Source organism: Lytechinus pictus, chromosome 16, assembly GCF_037042905.1.
Source record: "Lytechinus pictus isolate F3 Inbred chromosome 16, Lp3.0, whole genome shotgun sequence".
NCBI lineage: Eukaryota > Metazoa > Echinodermata > Echinoidea > Temnopleuroida > Toxopneustidae > Lytechinus > Lytechinus pictus.
This window is the reverse complement of record NC_087260.1, coordinates 19,567,841-19,595,667: the sequence shown is the minus strand read 5'-3', so window position 1 is coordinate 19,595,667 and position 27,827 is coordinate 19,567,841. Positions and strand designations below refer to the sequence as shown.

The window sequence follows — 27,827 nt, the reverse complement described above, 5'->3', positions numbered from 1 at the left end:
ATATCTATAAGCATAACAATTTACAGTTTTCAGTGCTTTTTAATTATAACAATGACATATATTGAAGGTAGGCTACAGAGAATTACCTACCATTTGAAGTATTATATTTCACCTAAATACGTTTAAGATGAATTCGCCTTTGAATTTTTGTCGTCATATCGTTAACTGATATATATATATATTTCAGATTATTTGTTGGTATTCATTGGAACTGCCATTTGCCTGAATAATTTATCTCTGTTTTTCCCCCCTTTCCATTTCTTCTTTCTTTTGTTTTGTCATAATTCAGCAAAACATATTTTGCAGAGTAGGCCCAATGGATGGTCATGACCTATGACGTCACAACCGTGGAATACTAGAGGCGAATTGCACTTCACTGTAAAATAATATCCATTCGCTTATCGTTAGTTCTCTGAATCAAATCTGAATCTGGAGATAGAATATAACACAATCAAAAGAAAGCAATCACAGTTGGTTGAAAATATGAAAAGTTACTTGCTATTATCTTTCGAAAAGAAATGTGGGGCAAAGAATTTTGGTGGAAGAAAGTAGTTCTCCAACTGTGTACAAATCGGGTCAAGTGTTGAGGCTTCGTTCATGTGTTGAATGCTATAAATATTGTCAGAAAAGTGCGTATTTTTGCACTTTTGGCGTACTGTGAGTACCTTTTTGGAGGATATCCTGAGCCTTCGACTACACTTTATCAGTGACCCATCATGAAATTTCAAATAGATGTCCGGAGATTCGATGAAACTAGTTCAGAATAAACTACCCAGCTGAGTCACTGTTCCAAAATAGAATTCGCGAATCCACATAAAACGAAGGTGCAGCAATAGCGGAGTCCATGAAGAACAAGTCTTCGAGCTCGCCTACATCCGTAAACACAGTGAACGCAATGCAGTGAATCACCCGTGTTATGGTTGCACCAGATTCGACAAACTCTCAAAATATAACAATTATTTCATATACTCGGATGCCTCAATTGAAGTGGCATGATCCAATATGACTCCACTGAATAATTTTTCATAGGCTCTGGAAATTCTACAGAAAAGAGCCCTCAAACTGTTGCAAGTAGACTGACTTGACACTTGACTTGTCTTGTGTTTTTTTTCCTGTCATTTTTGAATTATCCAGAACAACGTCGCCAACATGAGTAACTCGATGAAAGCACCACCGCCGAAGAAAGACTCTCGAATGAGGATTCGTGCCTTTCCAGTATGTTCTGCAATTCAGATATCTAAGTTACACAGATTGTTTATCGTAGAATGTTTATTATTTTTATTAAGTCAAGAACTAAGGTGTTATTGGGATTGCAAAAACATAATTTGTGTTTGAGGGGGGGGGGGGGGCCGGGACTCAACAACAGACAACAATTACTTTAGCCTTTTAGGACTTAACATGGAATTTTTATGGAAAAAAAATGGCCTAGGATCTCTCGAGTCAGTCTAGACAACAATTGACCAACTAGACAAAGGCTAAACAGACAAAGCGTTCATGCCCAGCTGATATTTTGCGTCAATTTCTATATTATTGTTTGTCCATTTTCTAGAGTCTTAGAGTCTTACTTAGTGGAGGCAGTGTAGCTCAGTCGGTTAGAGCGCCTGTTCCGGATACTTTATATTTTTGAAGCCTTCTTTTTTGTCTTAAGATTACACTAAAAATATGAATTCAATAGTTGTAATCATCTTATATTTTGTTCTCTATAATATTTCCTCACATTTTGTACTAAAAATTGATGACACTTCGCTTGTAATTTTTTCCAAATGACTTTCTAAAATTGATCGTCCGGACACACAACCTGTCCGGACACACAACAACTGGGTATATACCTCGTCAGGTACATGTACCCAGTTGTGTGCCCGGGCGCACTCATTCTATGAACAAGGTTACGATATGGCCCGGGCGGGTCGTTTATCTGGACAAGTCGGCAATATCAAGACAGGAGTAATATTAGACGAAACAATTATTTCTGCTACTCTTTTTTTTTTGCTAGAAAACCTAGATATAAAAAAAAGAAAAGATAATAGTTTTTGCGAGACGTGAAGATTTAACTTGCGTTTGGACATTAAATTGTTTGAAAGTAATATGAGACAATTGATGCATAAACTTTCAGTCATTTCTGCTACTCCTTTTTTTTTTAAAGGAAACCCAGATATGAAAAAATAGACAGTTTTTTTGATAGATTTAACTGGTGTTTGGACATCGTTCCCCCCCCCCTCACTTCTCCTACATGTACATGTGTTCATGTTATTTGATACATGTAGATAATACATGTATATGTACATGTAAGTACAGTTTCACCAAATGTTCAAAAAAAAAAAAAAGAAATATGTGTTTTTACCAAGTTAACACCCCAACCTGTCCCAGGACCTACAGTATTGCATAACAGTTTGTATGACATTGTTGCCATTCAATGAAATCTTTGCATTTCATTGGTTCAGAGCAAATTTGTCATTAAAAAGACAGGCATGATATTTTTTCAGATTTTCTAATTTTTGATTTTTAGTTTTTTTACGTGAAATCCTTTGCCCAAGAACATTCTCATGCAGTTTTTTACTGCTTTTTCAAGTTAAATGATAAAGCTATCATGCAGACTTACCTTGAAAAATCACTATCAATTTCACTATGCAAGAGCTTGTAACCCCGACAGGGGCTTCTCGGACTCCGGCGGGGACTTAGCCACCCTTGGCTATTTTTCAGATTCTTTTTCAAGGGAAATATCATGCCTGAAATGAGTAATGCGATGATGCTTCATGATTTACTCCTAGGATGGCAAAGCTAAGTACAACAAAGCTTTAGAGAGTTCTGTTTTCATCTAATGAGAACTACAGTTTTCAACGAATTACATTTTCTTGGTGATTACAAGTACACACACATACATAGACATGTACATACATGTAGTTAAAAACAGGATCCAGGTTATGGATATTGAGTTGTTCTAGCCCAACCCCCCCCCCTTTATTTTACTTCCAAATGTAGTACGGGTAAAATTAAGAATACTAATAATTTCCACTAACTTCACTACATGTAATGCACTTTGTAGTGTTTTCTACCGTAGTTTTACTTGTGTGTTACATGCACATCTTTAGTTTGAACTAATTTTTTTAAATATTTATGTTGACCAACTAAGGTTTACATATTTGGAAAATATCCTTGGTACATGTATAAATTGTACATGTAGGCCTACATGTACATGTTGGATTTGGGTAATTGAAATGGAATGTTGATGTCATTGCATGTGAGCCTACATACAGTACATACAGTACATGTACAAGTACCCTGTTGGCTGATACGGATACGTTAAATGGGTGTATAGTAGACGTAGTGTAAAGTACAAATGAATAATGCATTTACTTCTTCCCTTTGTTTTCAGACAAACATGGATGAAAAGTATGTGTCCAGCATCTGGAACCTGCTCAAGAATGCCATCCAGGAAATACAGAGAAAAAACAACAGTGGCCTGAGCTTTGAGGAGCTCTACCGAAATGCGTACACAATGGTGCTCCATAAGCACGGCGAAAGGTTATACACGGGACTGAGGGACGTCGTCACAGAACATTTGGTAGAAAAGGTGAGTATGTACCTCGAGAAGGGACAGGTGTGGGACGGACAAGGCAGTATCACTAACTCCAGATGACGTCTGTTCAAAAGACTGACATGTCACTTATTACAGGCTCATGTGCTATTGGCCTTGTAGAACCCTCTTTGTTTTGATAACTTTATTGAAGGCCTATGTGGCTGCTGTCAATCATGTGGGCCTCTGGAAGGGCAAATTCTTTTAGAAGCTTACATGTTCAGCAGTTACAACATGAAACAGTATCACACAGTGACACACACTAATATGAGTCATTAAATGCACATTAGGTGAAAAGCTTTCCAATATGTACTTTACATTTCCTTAAATCGAAATATATTTTTAATAGTTGTTTTATTTATTTATTTATTTATTCATTCATTCATATTTTCTTTATAAAAAGCATGATATTCCCATTCAAGCCAGAGGCCTGCTTTACAAGGGAGCCCTGCCATCATATTGAAGTTTGGATTATACATGTAGTTAGTTATTTTTTGTCAATATTTTCTTTTTTAAATTCGTAATCTTAATTCAAAATCTAATATCGTTTTAGTATTTTCTACTTGCCTAAGCAGAGGAAGTGATGAAATTTGGATGGAAAAAAAGGTTGTGTGAACTCCTTGTCATCTGGGGCCCTTTCCAGAAATCAAAATCTCTCAAATGCTCACTTCCAATTAGGTTGAAAAGCAATATGTCTTGGATATGACTTGCGTTGGTTTCAAATCTTCAACTCTTTTCAAGTCACCCCTGGTATACCGGGAAGGCCTACCATTTCACAAAGCTCGTCAGGACTGACAAATTATCATTCTCTTACAGTTTATAAGTAACTGCCAGAGACGAGTGCTTCTCCGCCAATCAAAACATAAGTTTTTCGCTGAAATTGCCAGACCTGACAATGTAGTTTCTGCTGACAATTTTCATGAAAAGCCATCATCGTACTCCTGTCAATTCTGAAGTATAGCCTTGTAAACACCTCTACATTTAATTTTTTTTCTTATTTTAGGTCCGTGTGGAAGTTTTAAAAGCACTCAACAATAACTTTCTGCAGACATTGAACGGAGCATGGAATGACCATCAGACAGCTATGATCATGATCCGAGACATTCTCATGTATATGGTGTGTATATTTATTTGTGTTTTAAATGTTGTAGTATTGTATGAAAGTCACTAAGTAGATCTAGGTACAAGAACAAAAAAATTATCCATAGAAATCTAGGCTTCTGTATTGCAACATCTTTTATTCTACAGAGTACATGTGCACAGTACACTTTACCATTTTTGTTTTTTGTTCTCTTCATTCTTAAAAAAAGAAATAAAACAAAGAACCAAGATATAGTTGCTGATTTAAAGTGCCAGAAAGTGGGTTGAATATAAAAGTTAATAGTCTAGAGAGAAAGATCTTATGAATAACTTGACTTGAGCAAGGGTTTTAGTTTTGACTTATGTTTTTGAGGTCAACCTTCAAGAATTACAATATTTTTTCATTGATTTCGTTTGAAATATTTCATGAAATTCATGTTTGATTTATATAATATTCCCTTGCTCAAGTTTGAAATATGAAACCAGGAGGATTTAGAAGAAAATACTATTAATTCTGTTTTATTTCATAACCTATCATCAGGCAAGAATTTTTCTTTTTCCAGGGGCTACTTTTTACAAGAAATTGCCTAAATCTGCTACATTCAATAAGCATTAACACTGAAGTGAATGGGGATTTTCTTGGGCACTTTGTATAATTTCCATGGCTCTTTTGAGCATATTACTTAGGGGTGAAATTGCCCCAAGCCCCTGTGTACTTTCCTCCTGATCACAAACCATTCATGCATTGTCCGCTTCCTACCTACAGGACAGGGTATATGTTCAGCAGAACAACGTTGACAATGTCTACAACCTGGGCTTGAAGATCTTCAGAGACCAAGTAGTAAGGTACGGGAACATAAGGGATCATCTCCGACAGACGCTTCTTGATCTGGTCATGAGGGAGAGGAAAGGAGAGGTTATAGACAGGTACGTGCTGACGCCCTGAAATTTGAGTATATTCATGTAATATTTGAAACAAATGAATGGAATGAATTGGGGTTTTTTTCGCATCACTCAGGTGTGTCATTGTCTGACACCTCAATTTTAGGCGCCGCTTTTCCGGCGGCGTCAACATTGAAATCTTAACCAAGGGTAAGTTTTTGAAATGTCATCATAACTTAGAAAGTATATTGAGCTAGTAAATTAAGAGGCTTTTTTTTATAGGAGGAAATTATAATTTGTTAACAAATTTTCGGCATTACTCCTATTTGTTTAAGATCAGTATGATCGATCTGTAATGAAAATCATAAGATCAGTATGCTCGATCTGTAATGAAAATCATAAGATCATAAGTCAGAAAAAAATTGGAACCAGTGGGATTCGAACCTGCCATCTACTGCTTTCCGGGCAGCGACTCAACCACCAGGCTATTCTGGTTCATGGCTAAGCCACGATGAACTGGAAATTCAAATACCCTCGATCCTCTTCTTTCTGACTCATTAATATTCAAATGCCGTCCGCCGTGGACAATAGATAGTAAATTAAGAGGCATGAAATATCCAGTATGCTATTTCTAAATTTTTGCTTATTTTTTTTCCTTCAAATGCTCAGGTTAGCAGTGAAGAATGCATGTCAGATGTTGATGGTATTAGGGATTGACTCAAGGTCCGTTTACATGGAAGACTTTGAAAGGCCGTTTCTTGACCAGTCTGCAGACTTCTACAGGGTAAGCTCAAACTGTAAATTAGAACTTCACATATTTTTTATATTTTCAAACAAATAGATCCACTTTTTGACTTTTCGTTTTGAATGCTGTCCCACTACATTACTTCCCTATTCCTTCGAATCAAGTCTATGGGTTAGGCAGACCTGCCAACCAGTACGTTTTTGCAACCAAAATACGGCAGTACGTTTTTTCTTTAAAAAATATGTTTTTGGAAAAAAAAAATATGTATATATATTTTTTTTAAATACAAAATCGTAATTTATTGAGAAAAATCATCTCTATATGTCTCTATTTCATAAAACTTACACAAATATGGTTATGAGATCAATGTAATTTCAGGTAACTTGTTTTTTTTTCAATCATTTTGTTAAAACTATGGTGAGATATACACCTGTTTAAATGTTTTTTTTTTCATCTGCAAGAGCAGTGCGCATTTTAGCTTGCATGCAGCTTGAGCGCCGCGATGAGCAAGTGCGTCACGCATTTTATTATGAAATACACTTTTTCTATCACAGAATACACTTTTTCATTCCCAGAGGTTGGCGGGTCTGGTTAGGTTACTGTTCTATCAAGGTTGGACAGACGATGTCAGATTGTAGATTATTGATCTCTTCCTTTGTATTTTTACAGATGGAGAGTCAGAACTTCTTAGCCGAGAACAGTGCATCAGTGTACATAAGGAAAGTCGAGGCTCGCATCAACGAGGAAGCAGAGAGGGCGGTACATTATCTAGACAAATCTACAGAAGACCCTATAGTCAAGGTGAGAAAATGCATGCAAATTTCTATTTGATAGCTATTGTTCTCAGCAATTTTCTTGAGAGCAATGTGCAGAATAGCTTCAAGTAGCTTTGTCAGATTTTAGTCGCCAAGGAAATTTGTGAATTTGCTGTTCATTATAGGGCCACAAAACATCTATCCCACTCAGGGTCCTCTATCTGACTTGTTATAACAAATTCACAATTTCTATAATACGTGTACTATCAGCCAGTTAGATTGAATAATTTCAGTATTCTTTAAACTGTAATAGCAAATTTGTTATTATAACAAGTTTTGATATTCACACATATTGATTTTTCCCCTCTGTTTTTTCAGGTTCTAGAAGAGGAATTAATTTGCAAACACATGAGGACAATTGTAGAGGTGAGGTTTGATCTACACATCATATTTTAAACATTCAGTAAAATAGTGAATTACAGTTGAATCTGCAGTAGTCAATTTTCTTGGCACCACATGAATGTGTTTGATTTGTGCAAAATATGACTTTAAAGATGTAAATCAGACATTGTTATGCATTTTTTATTCTGAAATAATGTTTTAACTATTATTTGACTTGAAAGGTCAATTCATGCAGAGTGTATCCTTGTTTTAAAGATATGTTGATGTAATTTCCAGGCTATAAATTACACACACTTTTGGAGCATCATTAATTACATATATCCTACATGATTTCTGTTGTAACATCGATGAATATAAAACATTTGTTCTTGTACATTTCTACAACTAGTGTCAAGTATTTGTGTTACCAAGACGTATTCCAATATTGTTATTTTATTTTGCTTTCAGATGGAAAATTCAGGTGTAGTTCACATGTTGAAGAACAACAAAAAAGAAGGTAATATACATGTCAAATATCCTGTTAATTTGGTAACTAACACAAATTTATGTCATCAGTAGGTGTAATTAACAGGGGAGTGTTACACACCTCTCATTGATCCTCTCAATGTTGAAGTGAAATCTGGGAGAAATTCCACTTACACGTATATCTGATAGTGTAGAATGTCAAACCTAAAATCACATGAAGAAATCAAAAGGATCAGTATACTCCCTAAAATCAGTCACAATCGGATGATATGCACTCGTCTTTTCTATGAAAGCTGGTTTTACAGTGCTGTTTTGTTTTCATTCCATTTTTGATCTGTTTGTGAGGTTGAGATACAAATGTAGCCAACGCCGGTACCAACACTGAAGTTGAAATCACCCATTGTTTTAATCTTTTAAACTCTCCACGCATACCAGTCCTGAAACTACTCTTCGGGGTGTTTCGCAAAGATTGAAATCTGACTAAAAGTCAAGTTTGGATGCCAATGTGCACATTGAATTAAACGTGCGGCATGCAATCACATTGATATTAATAGTATAGTGCATCCCATGATTGTGATATGAACAATATGGGGATTCATATTTACCACATGTGAATGAAAAATCGAGTGTGATTTGTTGTCACACGTTATTGGAAAACCTCAAGTTTAATGTTTCCTTGTTCTTATGTCAAACCCACTCTTAAAAATACCAGCTGCTAAGTAATATTCAATGCCTTCCTCTACACAGATCTAGCATGTATGTACAAATTATTCAAGAGAGTGCTAAACGGTCTAGAGACGATGTGTCGCTGTGTGAGTTCTTACCTGAGGGAACAAGGCAAGGCATTAGTCCAGGAAGAGGAAGGGGGCAAGAACCCTATTCAGTATGTACAGGTGAGTTCCTCAAGGATACAGATGGCATCGTTCAGTTTCAGAAGCCTCTTGCATGAACTTGACGAAAACGCAACTTTTGAAAACATCAAAGCAGTGGTGCATGCGAGGGTGTTCCTTATATTGAAACTAATCCTTGAAAGGAGATTTCTATGATAGACAATATGATAGACTGTCTTTTGTAGTTGGGATTGATTTGACCAATTAAGTCTCTTTGTTAGAAAGGGTCCTTTCCTGTTCCAGTTTTGATAGTGAAGTCGTTAATGTCAAAGTTTTTGTGATTATTTCCTTCAACTAGTATCTGACCCACATTGAGTTGCTCTTAACCCAGCTGAGGGGAACATGTACCGACCTTGGTCTTGTTGCATAAAACTTTTCTCTTAACCCTAAATCTCCCGGGGTATTTTTATTCTTGTCATTCCGGGGGGGGGGGGGCATTATGGCCCCCTTAAGGACGTTCCACAGTTATATTTGTGCGCATTATGATCTGCGCATAGTTTACACTCTGCGTGCTGACGTCACAATGGATGAACAGGTGATTAATTAGCTGCAGGTATGAGCTGATTTTTCTCATTCTGCACTTTAACTGCAGATCCGATGCGTTATTTCATGAAGCTAAAAAATTGAATTATTCCATGGACCATTCAAAAAAATATTCTCTACAATTTCAAAATACTTTACTCTGCAGTGCTGCCAAGAATCACGAATATTACCCTGAGTTTGAATAAATGGTAGAGTGGTTTTGATTTTTTCTTCACATAGATACTAAGCATTCGGCCCATTTTTGGTGTTTTAAAAAGCACATTTGCTCTAATAAAAATGCTGATAGTTTAAAAACAAGCACATGAACCCCTATTTTTTAATGTTTGTACCTCTTAGGTATACCTTCCTCTACAACTCTGCAAATTTTGGTGAAAATGACATGGATTTTGAAGTGCAGCATTTATTGTACGTTTGTAGTTTGTTACTGAAATTTTACATTTTTTAGATTGGGATTTTGTTATCTTTTACGCCATTTTTAAGAACTGACAGTGCTGTTAAACTTTAAATTGCAAACAAATAGCACTATTAATAGATTCTCCATTCTAACGATACAATTATTAACTCTTGTGAAATTTGATGACTTTTTCATGTATTTTGAGTGAGTAATATAGGTTTAAAATCATTGTAGTAATCTTGGGCGGTCTAAAAATGCCAAATTCTTTTGAATGCGCAATTCTTAAGAACATCAATTTGGGTGAACTTTGAAGCTCTATAGCAAAAAATCAAGTGCATGGACCTATGTTAATTTTTGCATATTTCAAATATTAAGGTTCTAAAGTATTTATGTGCAAAGTTTGGGGAAAATAACATGGATTTCACTTTAACTGTGGAACGTCCCTAAGATCTCAGCCGCGGATTGCGCGATCACAACGAAAATTTGCATGATGGTAGAGAATGACGTAATCTACGCAGTTGCATTGGTAAATTTCACTGAATTCATTTATTTTTATTTTATATGAATTAATTATGCTAATTTATTCATGAAATCATACTGATTCACTCAAAAAAGCTCCTAGAATGCTATTTTTTGGTGAAAATATTCTTTATAGCATTCCTAACAATTGTGAATGAAAAAAATTCTGGTACCAAGAACGATTTCTTATGTATTTTTTATAATTTCTTATGTATTTCTTTTTTTTTTTTTCTTTTTTTTTTTCGATGGAAATCATTCCAGACTAAATTCTGATCATAAACAAGGCAAAATTAATTAAGTTTAATCAGTGAAAGTAGAAATAATGATACATTCATGAATTTTGGCTAAATACACAATTTGCATTGGATTTGTACATGAAATCACGTTTATGAGCAATTTTGGGTCTGACATGCACTTACATAATGTTGCGTAATGTCGTAACCGCGTACCCGGGCATCACAAATTTGGTCTCAAAATTTGCGCGAGACTTTAAAGTAAAAAGTCAGTGAGCGGCGAGGTCAAAAAATTTTGCGCAGCAGATATATTGCGAAAATTGTCGAGGGGGGGGCCATTATGGCCCCCCACGGGAGAATTAGGGTTTTAAAAAAAATCTGGGAAAAATTGCAAAACTCTGGTTAGTGTTACTCTGCCATGGACTCTAACACAGGTTAGAACTGATGAAAATAGACAGAGTCTTTGGTTATCAGCTTATGCAATTTGGCATAAGAGTGCTCGAATAGCAACTCAAGCTAAAGCTGGGGTAATCAATATATGACAAATGTGTGTCTCTGAACAGATTGTTTCTTGTTGTAAGCAGTGCTGTATGATTGCCTTTGTTATTATCATCATTATTAAGTTTAATGCCATTACTTTTGCTGTCCCTTCCTATACAGGATCTCCTTGAGCTCAAAGACAGGTTTGACATGTTCCTCAGGGATTCATTTGGTACGGATCGCAAGTTCAAGCAGACCATTTCAGGCGACTTTGAGTACTTCCTCAACCTCAACACCAAATCCCCAGAGTACCTGTCACTATTCATCGACGACAAACTCAAAAAGGGCGTAAAAGGGGTAAGATCCTCTAGCTTATTGTTATACATTTCTAAATGATATGTTCCTCCTTTTTTTTTTGGTGTTATTTGAGAAGGGTGTGAAGTAACTTAGCACAGATGTATGTTCCCTCTGGCTCCTAGCGAGTGAAACTGTCGTAGTTGGGAACAGGAGTAATTAACCTGTTAAGGACATTAAGTTTGTAAGCATACAACAGAAACAAAAATCTAATTCAGGATGAGAAGTATATATGTGAATGGTTTCATATCAACTAGAAAACCCTGAACCAACACAAAGTTGGTATGAAATGCTTTCAATAACTTACAAAGTGGCCTTTAAAAATAAAATCTCGCCAAGGTGAAGGTGTCTGTGTATGGTTAGAGATGGCGAAAAGTGACGAATTTGTAGCTCAAGCTATAGCTGAGTGTACCAGGAAATAGATGTCACTATATAATTACCTATTATTGTTATGATTATTGTTATCATTGCTCTTTTGCAGCTAAGTGAACAAGAAGTTGAGAACATCCTTGACAAGAGCATGGTCCTCTTCAGGTTTCTACAAGAGAAAGATGTCTTTGAACGCTACTACAAACAGCATCTCGCCAAGAGGTTACTTCTCAACAAGAGTGTATCAGACGACTCAGAAAAGAACATGATCTCAAAATTAAAGGTACCATGATGTATGGTTATATATTTGTGAAGTGCTTAACTTGGCCTGGTTAATTTGCCATCCAATGGTAACTACTTTGATATCCTTGATTTTGATTGGCTATTGAGTCAATATCATTGTTATCAATGTAATTACGATTGGATGGCAAAGTTATCACAATAGTAAGTTTTGTGCATTAGGGGTCTTTACTGCAAAGGAGTTAAATTGATTTCAATTTACCCGAATTTAAATCGATCTCAGTTATGTGCGTGAGAGAAAGGAATAAAGATCAATCTTGATCTGTCTGAGTTGTATTAATTACAACTTTTGTAAGGTGGGGCCAGTGTGCGACACTGGCACTGGTCCGACATGATCAGTAAAAAATATATCAAGCTGATACAAATTATATTTTCTGCTCTTTTGTAAATTATAAAAATGACTTTCATAAATTATGTTGTGTGTGTGTGTGTGCTGTTTGTTTGTATGGGTTTCTTTATCTGGGGAGGGGGAGGGTGGGCAATAAAAAACCATGTGATTTTTCCATATTCCCAACTTGTATTAATCATGTTATTCCCGCTATTTTACAGACGGAGTGTGGATGTCAATTCACATCAAAACTAGAAGGCATGTTCAAAGACATGACGCTATCCAACACCTTTATGGATGAATTCAAGATTCATGTGCAATCAGCTCAGGTAGGTGTCCACATATCTGACCTGGGTCCCGTAACACAAAGTTTTGCGAATAATCGTACGTTTGATTTTCACGATTGATTGTACATTGTAGTCAATGGAATCAATCGTAGAAAAAAGTTCTACGATCATTGCTTAGCTTTGTGCTACAGGCTTCATGATGGTGTTTCATAGGCCGTTTGTTTTTAAGTTACAGTGGAGTAGAACGTTGTGGTCTGGTGGTTCTCACTCTCACCTTCAGAAGAGAGGGTCATGGGTTTAAATCCCAGTCATAATGCAATTTCCTTCAGCAAAATAATGGTCTAAATTATGAAGCACTCAACTCAGGTGGGGGGAACGGGTACCTGACAGGATTAACTCTGTAATTTTCCAAGTGCTCTTACACAGCTTTAGCTAAAGTCTGGGTTATATATAGTGCGTTGTTGAATAGGCAACTAGATTATTTGCACCCCATAAATGCTATGTATCATATAGTATTACTAATGTTCTTTGGTGCTAATAAAGTGAACTACATGAAAATAGATCATTATGCACAAGAACAGGTCACCAGTCATTCCTCAAGTCATTTGTAACTTCTGAACAACGTAATGAAATGGCCCCAATTTTATTACCAGAGTCCACTTTAAGATTCAATATGATTTGATAAAAAGTTGTTTAATAAGATTCAATAAGAGTCAATAAAATTATTTTTATTTGGTGTGGTACATTTTCTTTCAGATATTTACCCTGAAAGTATATTTTCCTTGTATTGCTGTATGAATTAGTAGGCATAATTAGTTTGCCCAGTTCTGGGACAATATTAAAGTAGCCCTCTTTTTTCTTATAACCACTGAGGGGGGTGTTGAATTATGGAGGGTGGAACTCTGCATTGGACATTCCCCAACAAGAATTTTACAAGGTTTAGTGTAAACGAATCATAGTTTTGACTTGTAAATATTCCTCTTATAAAATTGACCTCATGGACATATAGGTTTTCCCCCATAAATTTGGATCTTTTAGATCTTTTATTATATTTTTTTATATGCTGAATGTACATCCTTTCTGATTGTGTTGTTTATCAATTTCCATATTTTAGGTCAATATGTATGGTGTTGACCTCAATGTCAGAGTTTTAACGACGGGCTTCTGGCCGACACAATCAGCAACGCCCCAATGCAACGTACCAACGCAAGCAAGAAATGCCTTCGAAGCTTTCAAAAGGTAACTTCATTTATTTCACGAATCCAAATGCATATAAATGTACATCTTTATAAGAAAAATGACCCCTGCAAATATTTTAAGATAGTATGCAATTTATAAAACCAAATGCAACATTTAACATGTCCTTGATGTTTATATTGGTGGTAATATTTTAGTAAACATAAGGGGACATTTTTTGTAAAACTTAAGTTTACATTGGCATTTTTGTTATGAGCATAACATTTATAGTAAAATTATCAGAAATTGAAGTTTCGTTGGGTATAAGGCTTTGATGAGCTGTCAAGTTGTGTTGCCATGGTAATTTCCAGTAATGAAATAGTGTCCTTGCCAGCAATTTATTATTTTACTTATGTTTTATTCATGTTCAATCATGTGAGAATGACAATATCATTCATGTGAGGTTCTAAATTACCTTATCCAAGTTTCCTGTTATTCATTCTTTCCTAGGTTTTATTTGACAAAGCACACGGGAAGGCAGATATCACTACAACCTCAACTAGGCTCGGCAGATCTACATGCAACGTTTCATGGCGGTAAGAAGGTAAGCTACAATCATGTCTGTGTATGTTGGGATATTTGTGTATGTGAGAGAGTAGGTGTCGTGTGTGTCAGGAGGTGTCGTGGTAGAGTGGTCTCAGTTGCCTGACCATTAATGTGAAGGTCCAAGGTTCGATCCTTGGCATGTCACTCGTGTCCTAGAGCAAGAGGTTTTTATTTACATTTTTTCTTTCGTAAATGTGTAATTGGGAGTCTAAAGGTATCTTGTCAGTTGCCGGTAAAGGTCATGTAGTGTTCTCACTATTAAGAAATTGAATTCTAGAAGAATACTCTTTAATTTTCACTCCCTACTTCAAGTGCCAACATAAGGTTATTTTTATATAAAAACCAATCAGATGTTTAATAGTCTATTTCAAGCCACGTTCTCTATGATTGATCTCCTATGAGGACAAAACCGCCAAAGCACAAGTTTCCTTTGGCAAGGCATCATTTCACACTCAGCCACTCTCCACCCAGGTGTTAAGTGGGTAACTGGTAGGACGAGAACATCAGTGTCATTGGTTTAGAGCATCTTGACAGCTCGCTACTGGAACACTTCCCAGGGAGTGGAGATTGTGCTTACATTCATACATCATATGCTGGCAAGCCTGAATACAATGACTGTGGTAATGATAAATCTGTATAAAATTGCTTAGAGACGTCCTTCGGATGTGATAAGCGCTATATAAAAGTTGAATATTATTAATGAAATATCTTTCTCTTTCATTCCATCAGGATGGTGGCAAGAGTGACGAAAGGAAGCACATCATCCAGGTCTCCACCTATCAGATGTGTGTCCTCATGCTCTTCAACGTCAAGGAACAGTGGACGTATGAGGAGATGTGCTCCGAGACGGACATCCCCAGCAAAGACCTCATCAGGGCATTGCAATCGCTGGCCCTCGGCAAGCCAACGCAACGTATCCTAGTCAAGGAACCCAAAGGCAAAGAAATAGGTGGGGTTTTTACTTTGAATTTTCATGAGAAAACAGATCTAACCATTTTTACATAGGGTCATTTGGCAACTTTCGTAACCAAACTCCACATGCTATCTTTTGCTAGCTCCTTGTGGATAAAACAGTGCACAATATTAAACAGACTTGGTCAATCCCCATTGCTGAAATCATGATCTATTTCTCACTTTTTCAGTTATTGCAATCTAACTTTCATGAATAGTCAATTAGAAATGAAGCTTGGATACTTATCCAGGGCCCATGTCATAAAGGACTTTCATTATAGTAACTTTCCTATTGTGCTAATACTATGGTAACCGTGCTCAGCAGTCAATCTAAATCATGGCCCATGGTGTTGATTACAGAGTTTATATAACTTTTTCAAAGTAAAGGGATTTTTTGTAGAAATTTTGGCCTTTTTTGTGTGTGTGTGTGTGTTGCGGAACTTTCTAGATGGCTTTTGTAATCATGTCATTCCAATACACGTTTGTATGTCAATGGCTATATAATCGCTGAATGTAAGATACATAACAAATCGCCCATATTCTTGATCATGTATTGTACATTGTTAGAAAATTACGTGTGTTATATGTATATTACATACATGCTCACCCCTGATACCATTTAAGGTCTATAGAGAATATGAATATAAATTATTTTCCATTGCAGAGAATCCACATATTTTTTCAGTCAACGATGCTTTCACGTCAAAACTCTTCAGAGTAAAGATTCAAACTGGTAAGTTGCCATTAAAATATTTACCTTGTCATTATCTCATTCAAATTGAGTCGACATTAAATGTCTGCCATTTATTCATTTTAAATATGCATCTGATTTTGAAGGAATTATAGAGGGGCTTTATGTACATATATTCATTAAACTACGTTAGTATCTTGAAATAAAGTTTGAAAATGTTTAAAGTCTAAAGTTTCATGGAACATTAAAAAAAAAACATTTCATGTGTTACTAATGTCACTGCAAACCAGAGCACAATGCTGATACCTGTGGGTTTTATTTGTTGGTTTGACCGTATTTTTTAATCTTTAAGACAAATAGACAAATCAAGTTGATTGAAATTTAGCATTAGTCTCTATTCAATTCACATTTTGTAAATTTGAACTTATTTTTACCCTCAATTGGAAAACATATTTCATAGGTTGATATTTTATTTCCAGATGATTTTATTTTTATGAAAAATTCAGTTATTCAGGTTTTGTGAATTAGCATCAATGTTTTTCCAGGAACTGTTCATTTACTGCATTAGCAAGATAAGTTTCTTTATTGTCTTATACTGTATTAATGAGGCAAGCTCTTTACATTCTTTTGTTATTTATACTTATACAGTTGCAGCTAAGGGAGAGTCAGAACCAGAGAGGAAAGAAACGAGAACGAGAGTCGACGAAGACAGAAAACATGAATATCCTTTGCAAATTTTGTTGTTTTTACCCTAGAGATAGTTTGAGGGGCATTTATCGAAACATCACTGACAACTGTTAAAAGCTACTGAAATCCTTGCATCTGATTGGCTCAAAAACAAAATTTCAATGACAAGATAAACACTGACAATTGTTGTAAGCTACTGAAATCCTTGCATCTGATTGGCTCAAAAACAAGTTTTCAATGACAATGTCTATGGTCTATATTGTGTTTGTTCCACTTTATATGTTTGTCATTTTGCCTCCGACGAAGATTCTGCTAGGATCGAAAGCTTAGGCTCCTTTCGACTCTCTAAGATAAACACTGACAATTGTTGTAAGCTCCTGAAATCCTTGCATCTGATTGGCTCAAAAACAAATTTTTAATGACAAGATAAACACTGACAATTGTTGTAAGCTACTGAAATCCTTACATCTGATTGGCTCTAAAACAAATTTTCAATGACAAGATAAACACTGACAATTGTTGTAAGCTACTGAAATCCTTGCATCTGATTGGCTCACAAACAAATTTTCAATGACGAGATTAACACTGACAATTGTTGTAAGCTACTGAAATCCTTCCATCTGATTGGCTCAAAAACAAATTTTCAATGACGAGATTAACACTGACAATTGTTGTAAGCTACTGAAATCCTTGCATCTGATTGGCTCAAAAACAAATTTTCAATGACAAGATAAACACTGACAATTGTTGTAAGCTACTGAAATCCTTGCATCTGATTGGCTCAAAAACAAATTTTCAATGACAAGATAAACACTGACAATTGTTGTAAGCTCCTGAAATCCTTGCATCTGATTGGCTCAAAAACAAATTTTCAATGACGAGATAAACACTGACAATTGTTGTAAGCTCCTGAAATCCTTGCATCTGATTGGCTCAAAAACAAATTTTCAATGACAAGATAAACACTGACAATTGTTGTAAGCTCCTGAAATCCTTACATCTGATTGGCTCAAAAACAAATTTTCAATGACGAGATTAACACTGACAATTGTTGTAAGCTACTTAAATCCTTGCATCTGATTGGCTCACAAACAAATTTTCAATGACGAGATTAACACTGACAATTGTTGTAAGCTACTTAAATCCTTGCATCTGATTGGCTCAAAAACAAATTTTCAATGACAAGATAAACACTGACAATTGTTGTAAGCTACTGAAATCCTTTCATCTGATTGGCTCAAAAACAAATTTTCAATGACGAGATTAACACTGACAATTGTTGTAAGCTCCTGAAATCCTTGCATCTGATTGGCTCAAAAACAAATTTTCAATGACGAGATTAACACTGACAATTGTTGTAAGCTCCTGAAATCCTTTCATCTGATTGGCTCAAAAACAAATTTTCAATGACAAGATAAACACTGACAATTGTTGTAAGCTACTGAAATCCTTTCATCTGATTGGCTCAAAAACAAATTTTCAATGACGAGATAAACACTGACAATTGTTGTAAGCTCCTGAAATCCTTACATCAGATTGGCTCAAAAACAAATTTTCAATGACAAGATAAACACTGACAATTGTTGTAAGCTCCTGAAATCCTTACATCTGATTGGCTCAAAAACAAATTTTTAATGACAAGATAAACACTGACAATTGTTGTAAGCTACTGAAATCCTTACATCTGATTGGCTCTAAAACAAATTTTCAATGACGAGATAAACACTGACAATTGTTGTAAGCTCCTGAAATCCTTGCATCTGATTGGCTCACAAACAAAATTTCAATGACAAGATAAACACTGACAATTGTTGTAAGCTCCTGAAATCCTTGCATCTGATTGGCTCAAAAACAAATTTTCAATGACAAGATAAACACTGACAATTGTTGTAAGCTCCTGAAATCCTTGCATCTGATTGGCTCAAAAACAAAATTTCAATGACAAGATAAACACTGACAATTGTTGTAAGCTCCTGAAATCCTTGCATCTGATTGGCTCAAAAACAAATTTTCAATGACGAGATAAACACTGACAATTGTTGTAAGCTACTGAAATCCTTTCATCTGATTGGCTCAAAAACAAATTTTCAATGACGAGATAAACACTGACAATTGTTGTAAGCTACTGAAATCCTTGCATCTGATTGGCTCAAAAACAAATTTTCAATGACAAGATAAACACTGACAATTGTTGTAAGCTACTGAAATCCTTCCATCTGATTAGCTCAAAAACAAATTTTCAATGACAAGTTTAAACATTGACAACTGTTTAAGCTACTGAAATCCTTACATTTGATTGGCTCAAAAACAAATTAATCCGTGATGATCACTCACAAGATACTTCCTGAATCACTCTCCAGGTCTGGTCGTGAGTTTTAATTATTTTAAAAACTGCCGCAAGTTGATAAAAAAATGTTTATTTTCATACAGAGCAAACTTAATATATGCTACAAGGTTTGGAAATAAAAATGTTTGGAAATTTTCTCAAGTCTGAATGATAATCAGAAATCTTTGAATGATTGTGTGATTATAATTGTTATATTATCTAAGGATAATTGCAGTTATTCATAGGAGACGCTATTGTAAAATAATTTCAAATATATATTACATTCTGCTTTTATCACACCAAAGAGCTTCTAGCTCTAATTTGACTTTATCCAGACAAGATCACTCCTTTGTGACAATATTTTTTTTCCTTAACCTTTTTTGTACGATTGAAGCAGCGATTGTCAGGATAATGAAATCGAGAAAGAAAATGCAACACAATGTACTTGTAGCAGAGGTAAGATTGCAATCTTTCATGTTTTTAGTTGACCTATCACATGTCATAATATTGTGTGCTACTATCACCCTGGCTCGACTAGAATACCAATTTGCTTCCATTACGTATTAAAGAAATTCCTAGCTGTAGGTCCTGCTGTAACACGTTGGTGAAGAGTGGTAAATTTGTGATATGAATAAATCGTTTCCATGTGTTACTAGTCAGCACAAGACCACCAAAACAATTCTCAAAAATATCACTTTTGGGAAATTGGGATGAGGTATATATTCACTCCACCATTATGAAGAATAAGGGATTGAAGTTTGCCAGTCTATGAAGGTGTCGCACTCTCCCACCATTGTGCAGAGGTGACAAAAGAAGATAAGATTTCAATAGCATTTTCAAGGAAGGAGTCACCAACTCACCCCCAAAGTTGGAGTACTAATTAGGCACATCCAGTTCATTGTTATATAAAACTGTCAATGGAGAGCTTCTTTTGTTTTTAATTCATTGGTGATGGAGTCAGACAGATATTTAGGGTCTTAAGAAGAAAGCTGATAATCCCTCTGTAATCACCCTATACACTTTATGTACCAGTTGAATAAACCTTTAACAATAAGTCTGGAAAAGTCAGGATAACAATGATGCGTGATTGTACGGCTTCCTTGTACTTTCCAAAATGGTACAAAGTTACAAGAGCTATATCAATATTTACAATCAATTGCTAATTCCAAAAAAAAAGCTGTGTTTATAGTCCATTGTTGATTTGATGCAAAGTCAATTTGTCACACCATACCGAATCAGTTTATGCTTTCTATTGCAGTCAATTACTAGTAAGACACAAGACTGATATTTCGGACCATACATTTACTTGTGATTGCAAATTTCTCGCAACATCCTTTGAATGCTTTTGTTTTACCTTTTATGTGTATAGGAGCAGTATAGTTCATTATAAGATCACAATTTTTTGTGTACGGTACTTGCTATATATATAAAATAAGTAACATTTTTGTGTTTAATACAGAAAATCTAAATTCAAACACTTTCCGGCAGATTTGAAGATGTGAGATGACCTCTTGAATTTCGCTTCTGTGTAGGCAGAGCGTGTGGCGGCATATGCTTGCTTTTATGACCTCACCTTTGAGGTAGAAAACATGTACATATCTAGAAACCTCTTGATTTATCAGAATTTGGATTCTCTGTATAAACATGCTCATGTGAACTAAATAGAGGATACATGCACAATGTTCAGTATTTGTATTCCTATCTGATCACCTTTTATATTGTGTCCTTGTCTTGAATAGGTAACAGAACAGCTCAAATCTAGGTTTCTCCCCAGTCCTGTGGTCATCAAGAAGAGAATAGAAAGTTTGATAGAAAGAGAATACCTTGCTAGGGCACCTGAAGATAGGTAAGTTACTCCAGCTCGTGCTTCATTTTAAATCCATACCTAGGTTGTTTCATGAAGATGTTCGTAAAATTCAATGACTTTAAATGCTGGGAGCCGGGCTGGGCTGGAACTCGGACACCGGCGAGTTGGGGGGATTTCCTCTGGGCCAAGCCGGTCTGGGTTGAGAGCTAAAATAGTAAAGATCGGAAGCTCCTGTGTCTTGGAAAAATACAAAAAAACAGATTATGAACGAGATTATGTGACCATTTACCTTCATACGTGAACCAAGCTCATATTCATTCCCAAATAAAGTAACTTAATCGATCCTTAACATGAATATCAGCCACATTGAACATCGGAAACAACCTTACTTTGGTTTCCTTTTGAGTTCTTACTCAGATTTTGCCAAACGAACATGGAGGGCAACAACATTGGTTTGTTGACTTCGTGCTTGCCGTACGTACTTGCTAATTTCAGCACAATATTGGAGACCTTAAATCTGAGAATTTGAACGATGAAATCAAGATTGAAGCCGAAATAAAGCCATTCCTGATGCTCGAGGTGGTTGAAAATCAGGTTAAGATCGATACAAGTTTGGGAATTGATTCAGACAAAAATTTAGGTCGAATTAGTATGCTGACGTTGCGGGGTGCGAAAAAACACTAGGGCCTAGACCTAGTGCTAGCGCATACCCCAAGCGAGGCGCTGCAGTGGCAGTGTTGTACGGTTGCTCCGAGTTTCGGGCTGATCCACGACCCATAATTTTTTTTGCCAAACCTTCTGGTCCGGGCTCAAGCCGGGTTTTCCTTCCAGGTCCCAACGTTAACTTTACAAATTACTGGAGACCCTTGTGCTATATGGTATACCTCTGTGTAGCTGACTTGGCACTTAAGAACATGTCCCAGGTTGTGTTTCACAAAAATTACAAGTCTGGTTAAAACCGGATTTTGATTGTTGATTGCATGGTGTATATATCACACATCACAGCATTGGTTAAATCCCCTTGGTGGGATAAATGCTACCGCATATTAATCAATGAATTTACACATTCAATATCATGTGCACATTGGCTCTTAAAGGGTGAGTGAACTGTGTGTGGTCTCTCATTGAATGTGTGCTATAAATAAATAGTCTTAAAATATACGTTTTCAGATATCTACTTATACTACAGAGAATGAATTGACCTATAATTGTATTTGTATAGAGAAACTAAAATGTTTTGAGAGGAAAAGTAATTGTCTTGCTACTGGGCAACATAATCATTGCGGTATGAATGTTCTGAGTAGTTAATTAACATGTTTTGATTCATGTGGGTCTATATTACTAGACTACACTAGCATTATGGGTCAGTAAGCTGGCGAGGTACGAGTAGTTGAAGACTCGAGATGGCGCTATTGGTTTGTATCTGCTTTAAGCGTGGCTTTAAGTGGAATTTAATTTTTGTGAAAGACCCCCTTGAAGCTGTAGAATAGGTGAAGCGTGAATATCTCTTATCAACAATAATTCAGGCATTTCACACTTATCGTGACAAACTAAGATGAAAACGAAAAATGCCCAGTAACATTTTGTAGACAAATTCCAACAGAGGTAAAATTGTTTATGAGTCATGTGATATTTTAAAGCAAAAAATGGATCTCTGCATTAAAGTTGCTCAAAATTTGTTGTTAGGAGATTACATGCACAATATATTTGGATGGGTAATTGCTCCTTAACTCTTGTTGTTTGTACAATGTAGAGAACCGTCATGCAATCCAAATAAAGAATAGTGAAAATTTAGCTATTTGATCCATTTCTCATGTTACAAGTTGCCCATCAGATTTTTTTTTTCATAATTTTTCAGCAATCTATCTTTTTACTGTGCATTTACTGTCAGTATTCAAAATATTCATTGAACATAATCACTTCCCTAAATTTTAACCTTTTTTTTTTAATTCTCTCTTTTTTTTCTTTTCTCCTTTTGCAGGAAAGTCTATACGTATGTAGCATAAGGAATGCAATTCTTCATTTGTACAGTCAGAGAGAGATACTGTGTCTACAGATAAATCAACAAGTTCTATTTTGGTCAGACTCTGCTATTCTTATGTTGTTACTTCTCTTTGCGCATACTATGCACCGTCTCTCATGTTCTTTAATCATCTCTGTCGCAAAAATCAACAAGAGAACATTTTTACGCCCCCCCCCCCATTTGAAAAAGGCCCCCGCACTTGAAAGTTGTAAATTATTCATTTGACAACTTGTCCGACAACGTTGTAAGTGTTTCTAGTTGCCCGTCATAGTGTTATGCACAGCATGTTCCTGAATTTCATTCACATAATCTCGGCATGAGTGAGCTACTGTATTGTCTTTTATATACTTTCTTGCCTTGTTTATCTGCTTTCTAAATTAACCTCCCTGCTCAGCTAAAGCAGGCAACTCTCTTTTTTTCCCTTAAATCTGGTGATTGTACATGTAAAAGGTGCTCCTCCATGTTTTATATATTTTGGAGAGGAAAAGGAGTAAAAACTATGAAAATATTTATTGACCACAGCTATCATGGACGTGCATAGAGCCGGCTTACAAGGTTAAACATTTTTATTTGTAGAAAGGGTAGAAATATAAACAAAAGGAAACACTGTTGATAATATCCCATTGATCATCCACTTTAATGTACTTACAGTTACATCACAAATGTTACTATAAATCAAACACAAGTCTACAACATTGTCGACAAAGTAATAAAATCATGAAGTTATAATTCAAAGTCAAATTGTTTTCTTATCTGTTGAATTATGTTCGAGAGGCCTTATACAATGTAGTGTTTGCAAATCTTTGGTTTCGTGACACCCACAGCCCGACCCTCCTTGTTAGTTTTGTTTTGTCTCCGTTAATTGTTTAAAAAAAAAAAAAAATTATCAAACCAGTAGCATAATGGATGCAGCTGGACCCTTTTGCACAAAGTCATAGCAATTTTGCCTTTGATGATAACTTCCATGAATTGCAGGATTTTGATAGGCTGTTGACTACCATTACAAAATGTACTGTAATTTTATGCACCAGGGCCCAGAAGACAAATGCTACAAATATTTCAGACATGTAATGTTGAAAGTGAATATCATTATTGTATGTATTAATGGCAGCATTGAAATCCTTTGTGATTTAATTCATTAGTTTCATATGATAAGGTCTGCATAAGCCGACCTTCACAAGCCGAAATTAATTTTTAGACCAGGGGAGCTTTTCATGGAAAAAGTAGTTGGTGATTTTCATTCTCTATTATTGAAAGCTTCTGAAATCCTCGCATCTGAGTGGCTGAGGGGAAATCAGTCAGTAAAAATCACTGACAAAATTTTCATGAAATTCTCCCTAGGGGTATGTTGCAGAGGAGTTGTGTTTAATTGCAACCAAACAAATCAAGTACAAATCCCCAATACATGACTGATAAGTTAATAATCAAGTTGTGGTTGATATGTCACTTCATTTGATTGTACTTATTTGTGCAACAGACCCTTTTATTTTGCAAAACATATATCAATTTCCTTGAACAGTAATGTCCAGGGGAGTGTTTCATCAACATTTTCGTCTGACAAGTTGTCAGCTCTGACAACTTTCCTCGGTTCTGATTGGCTGAGAGGCACTGTTACCATAGTAACTGTCGGATTAAGCGTCTGACGAGTCCTTTCATGAAACACTCCCCAGATTTCACAAAAAGGTGAATTGATAATTGAATTCCCCTCTTTATATTTATCTTGTGATATTGAATTATTACTTGATACCACTCAAGAGGCATTGGTTTGAATCAGTTGCCCATATTCTGAATTCGCATGGATGTTTCAAAGAATCAAGTCTGACCCAAAGTCAAGTTTCGGTGCTTAACCATGAACCTGTATATTTTCATGAATTGCCAGTGCCAGAACTCCTGTTCTGATTTCAGTGTCATTCAAAATATATACGCTGAAGACGATCCATCTTCAAGATGGACATTTTCGCTTCAATTATGACCCCCTCAAAGCAAGGAAAATGGCTCTTGTAAAAATAATCTTTTGGTTAAATGTTTGACAAGGCGAAATGGAAATAAAGTTTTGCATGTCTTGCCTTCTATATTGTTTGAATGATTGAAATTCCTTTTTCTTTCTTTTCTATGATAGAATGTATGTTTTCATTGTCAATCTTTCATCTAACCCCCTCCCCCTGTGCTGCCCCCCCCCCCCCATTATTTCCCCTTGCATGTCTTTTCGAGCAAAATTATTTTCTTTATTTCTTTATTTTTTGCCTCTTGCATAGCTTCAAAATATTTCCTGTATCCTTGTAATTGAACTTCTATTTATTATCCTTATTTGTGTTTCATATATGTAGATATTTATACTGTCAAAATCTTAATGTTTGACATGTATAGTGAGAATAACAGATTATTTTATGTGATGATTATATCTTAGATATATTTTTGTTGTTTGTTTTTTTAATTTAGAAACTCTTGGTTTCTTGTAATGTGAAGCCTTAATTTTACTTCATACGGCTTTGTTACAAAAACAAACAAACCCTTTGTACCAATTTTATGTATTTATATGTATGACTATGTTACATGGTAATGGTAGCATTGATGCTACATGAATTCCTGCATATGGGACTAGTCATTTCCAATGTGTATCTGTGGGCCTTTATTAGGATTTACATCCTACTCAATAACAGATTGGTACATGTATCCACATCAATACGATTAAGAGTTTCCCTTCAGAAATAAATTGTTTTGAATCATATACCAGTGTATCATAACAGGCTGTTGTAAAGGACCACTTTACTGATTCATTTGAATTTCTTTTCATTTATTACCCTGGGTGCTGGGTGCCAAGTCACTCCAGTAAAGGAGCTGTCATGCCTCGATGATTTATCCAGTATATACCAAGGCACTTATGGCAAGTCGTTATATCATTTGATTCTCTATCTCGATTTTAAGAATTTATTCTTGGAGTTAAAAAAAAATGGGATTAAAAGATGAACAGCTTGTCATACGGCATAAGCTGGCTAGATTTCCAAGGCCCCATTAAAACAAAGTTTAGCGAGGAATAACAGATATGAAAGAACACTTCTGATTGGTTCCTGGTCGGTATTTTGTACCAAATGCGTGTGTAAAATTGATCTTCATTGGTCAGTTCATTTAGCGATTGATCGCTAATTTTTGTGTCACAGGGCCCAGGGTTCCATAACACAAAGGTTAGCGATTGATTGTACGCTTGATTTTCGCGATTGATTGTACATTGTAGTCAATGCAATCAATTGTTGAAAACTGTTCTACGATCATTGCCCAGCTTTGTGTTACTGGCCCCAGGTGTGTCATTTCCTGAACCTGTTTGTAATGAATGAATTAAAATACTGGGAATCCAATCTTTGTAATGACAAATTCATTGGCGGGTCATATCTTTCAAATGTCAAAGGTCATTTGTGAAATGCATACAATTTTTTTGAATGTTTGTAATAAACTGAGAAATAAGGATTGTCCTCTTTTATCTGTAAGCATGTGACATTGAAAGGGTCCTGTAACATAGACTTCAGTGATTGATCTTGGGGCTTATTTCTATGATTGATTGCATTGATTATTGTGTGTGATCAATTGTACGAATAAGCCCTACGATCAATCACTAAGCTTCATGTGACAGGGCTCGGATGAATTCATTCACACTCATGCAATTCTTTGTACATGCCAATGTACCAGTATGCGTATTTTCTGTGAATGACTGTTCTGTAGTGTGAATTCATAATGAAGCCCTGTTCACACGGGGCACACTAAATTGTTCTACAGGTTCCTCAAAGCATACAATTTATTGTTCATGTGTGAACAAGGCTTTTACATTTCCTGTTATGTCAGAACATAGGTGCATAAATAATAATCGATAATACATAAAAATCTAGCATTTTCAAGCAAGATCAAGCCTCGATATTGATTAGAAAATGAAGTTTAGGTGATTAAATTTACCAGAACTTCTGTTCTATATGCTTCTTGATTTTATATATAGATGACATAGATACTGCTTCATTTTTATTACCTTTTTTTTTGTAATCACATTGCAGCTTATTCACTGGGTGAACATTTGCATCCCATAATTTTTTTTTTCATTTTCGTTTTCAATTTTGTTCCGAATGTGTCTCAAATTATGATGTATACACAAACTTTTAGCTCGTCATCGAACTTCAATATATCAAACATTTTTTTCTTCATTTTTGTGCAAGTCTAGACCAGGACTACATCACCCAAAACTTGGCGATTGATCAAATTATTGATTTTTAAGATCAAATCTCGCATAATTTATCACTGTTGTCAATCATGAAAATCAGTGTTATGATCGATCATCAAGCTTTGATGTGCAGGGCTCAGTTCTCTGTTTGGTACACATGTTTCTCAGTTTGATAATAAGAAGATTGAAGCTCTAAGTAAAAGATGACTTTATATTTATTATTGTAGCAAAGACCGCATGCTTCGAAGTGAAGAGGGATCAAATTTTGTAAGAGATGTTAGGTGAAATGTGTTCGCAAGGAGAGTCGGCTTGCGACCACCATTAAAGGGACAGCATATTTTTGAAGTGTGTAGAAGATCAGAAGTAATCAACTCTTTAATTTGTCAATTAACTCTCTGTAACTGGTTATGGTACGGTCACAGATAATACATTGCCATACAAATGCAGTGTAATATGTAAATCTGTAATGTAATATTGATATACATTACAAATGAATACAAGTGTGATGATCTATTTGGGTCTCGCTTTTTCTGAGGCTACTTCGGATTTGAGAAAAGTCTCCACTGAGTGTATGATTTCTTACAAGTGGACAGGAGATATTTGTACTATCCTTATTATTAACATTAAATGTTTTTAAGATATGTGCGAATGTGAAGAATTCGAGGGGGAAAAGAATTATACAGAGAATGTACAAGTATAAAACGCATGGTGTTCAATTGAATAAACTGTAAATGTGTTCCACTTTATGACAGAAACGTG

At 35.6% G+C, this 27,827-nt stretch overlaps 1 protein-coding gene across 1 annotated transcript; it reads left to right on the top strand.

Moving 5' to 3' along the window:
• Nucleotides 1-357: 357 nt before the first annotated feature.
• Nucleotides 358-27,827, top strand: LOC129278527 (cullin-3-like). The gene is made up of 20 exons (XM_064110880.1): nt 358-1,215; nt 3,374-3,571; nt 4,578-4,691; nt 5,421-5,581; nt 6,206-6,320; nt 6,951-7,082; nt 7,415-7,462; nt 7,886-7,934; nt 8,651-8,796; nt 11,143-11,319; nt 11,798-11,968; nt 12,535-12,642; nt 13,715-13,839; nt 14,287-14,380; nt 15,112-15,331; nt 15,998-16,066; nt 16,673-16,745; nt 19,424-19,493; nt 20,777-20,883; nt 22,826-27,827. The coding sequence occupies exons 1-20, from the start codon at nt 1,150-1,152 to the stop codon at nt 22,848-22,850; spliced, it is 2,268 nt and encodes a 755-aa protein (XP_063966950.1). The 5' UTR covers nt 358-1,149; the 3' UTR covers nt 22,851-27,827.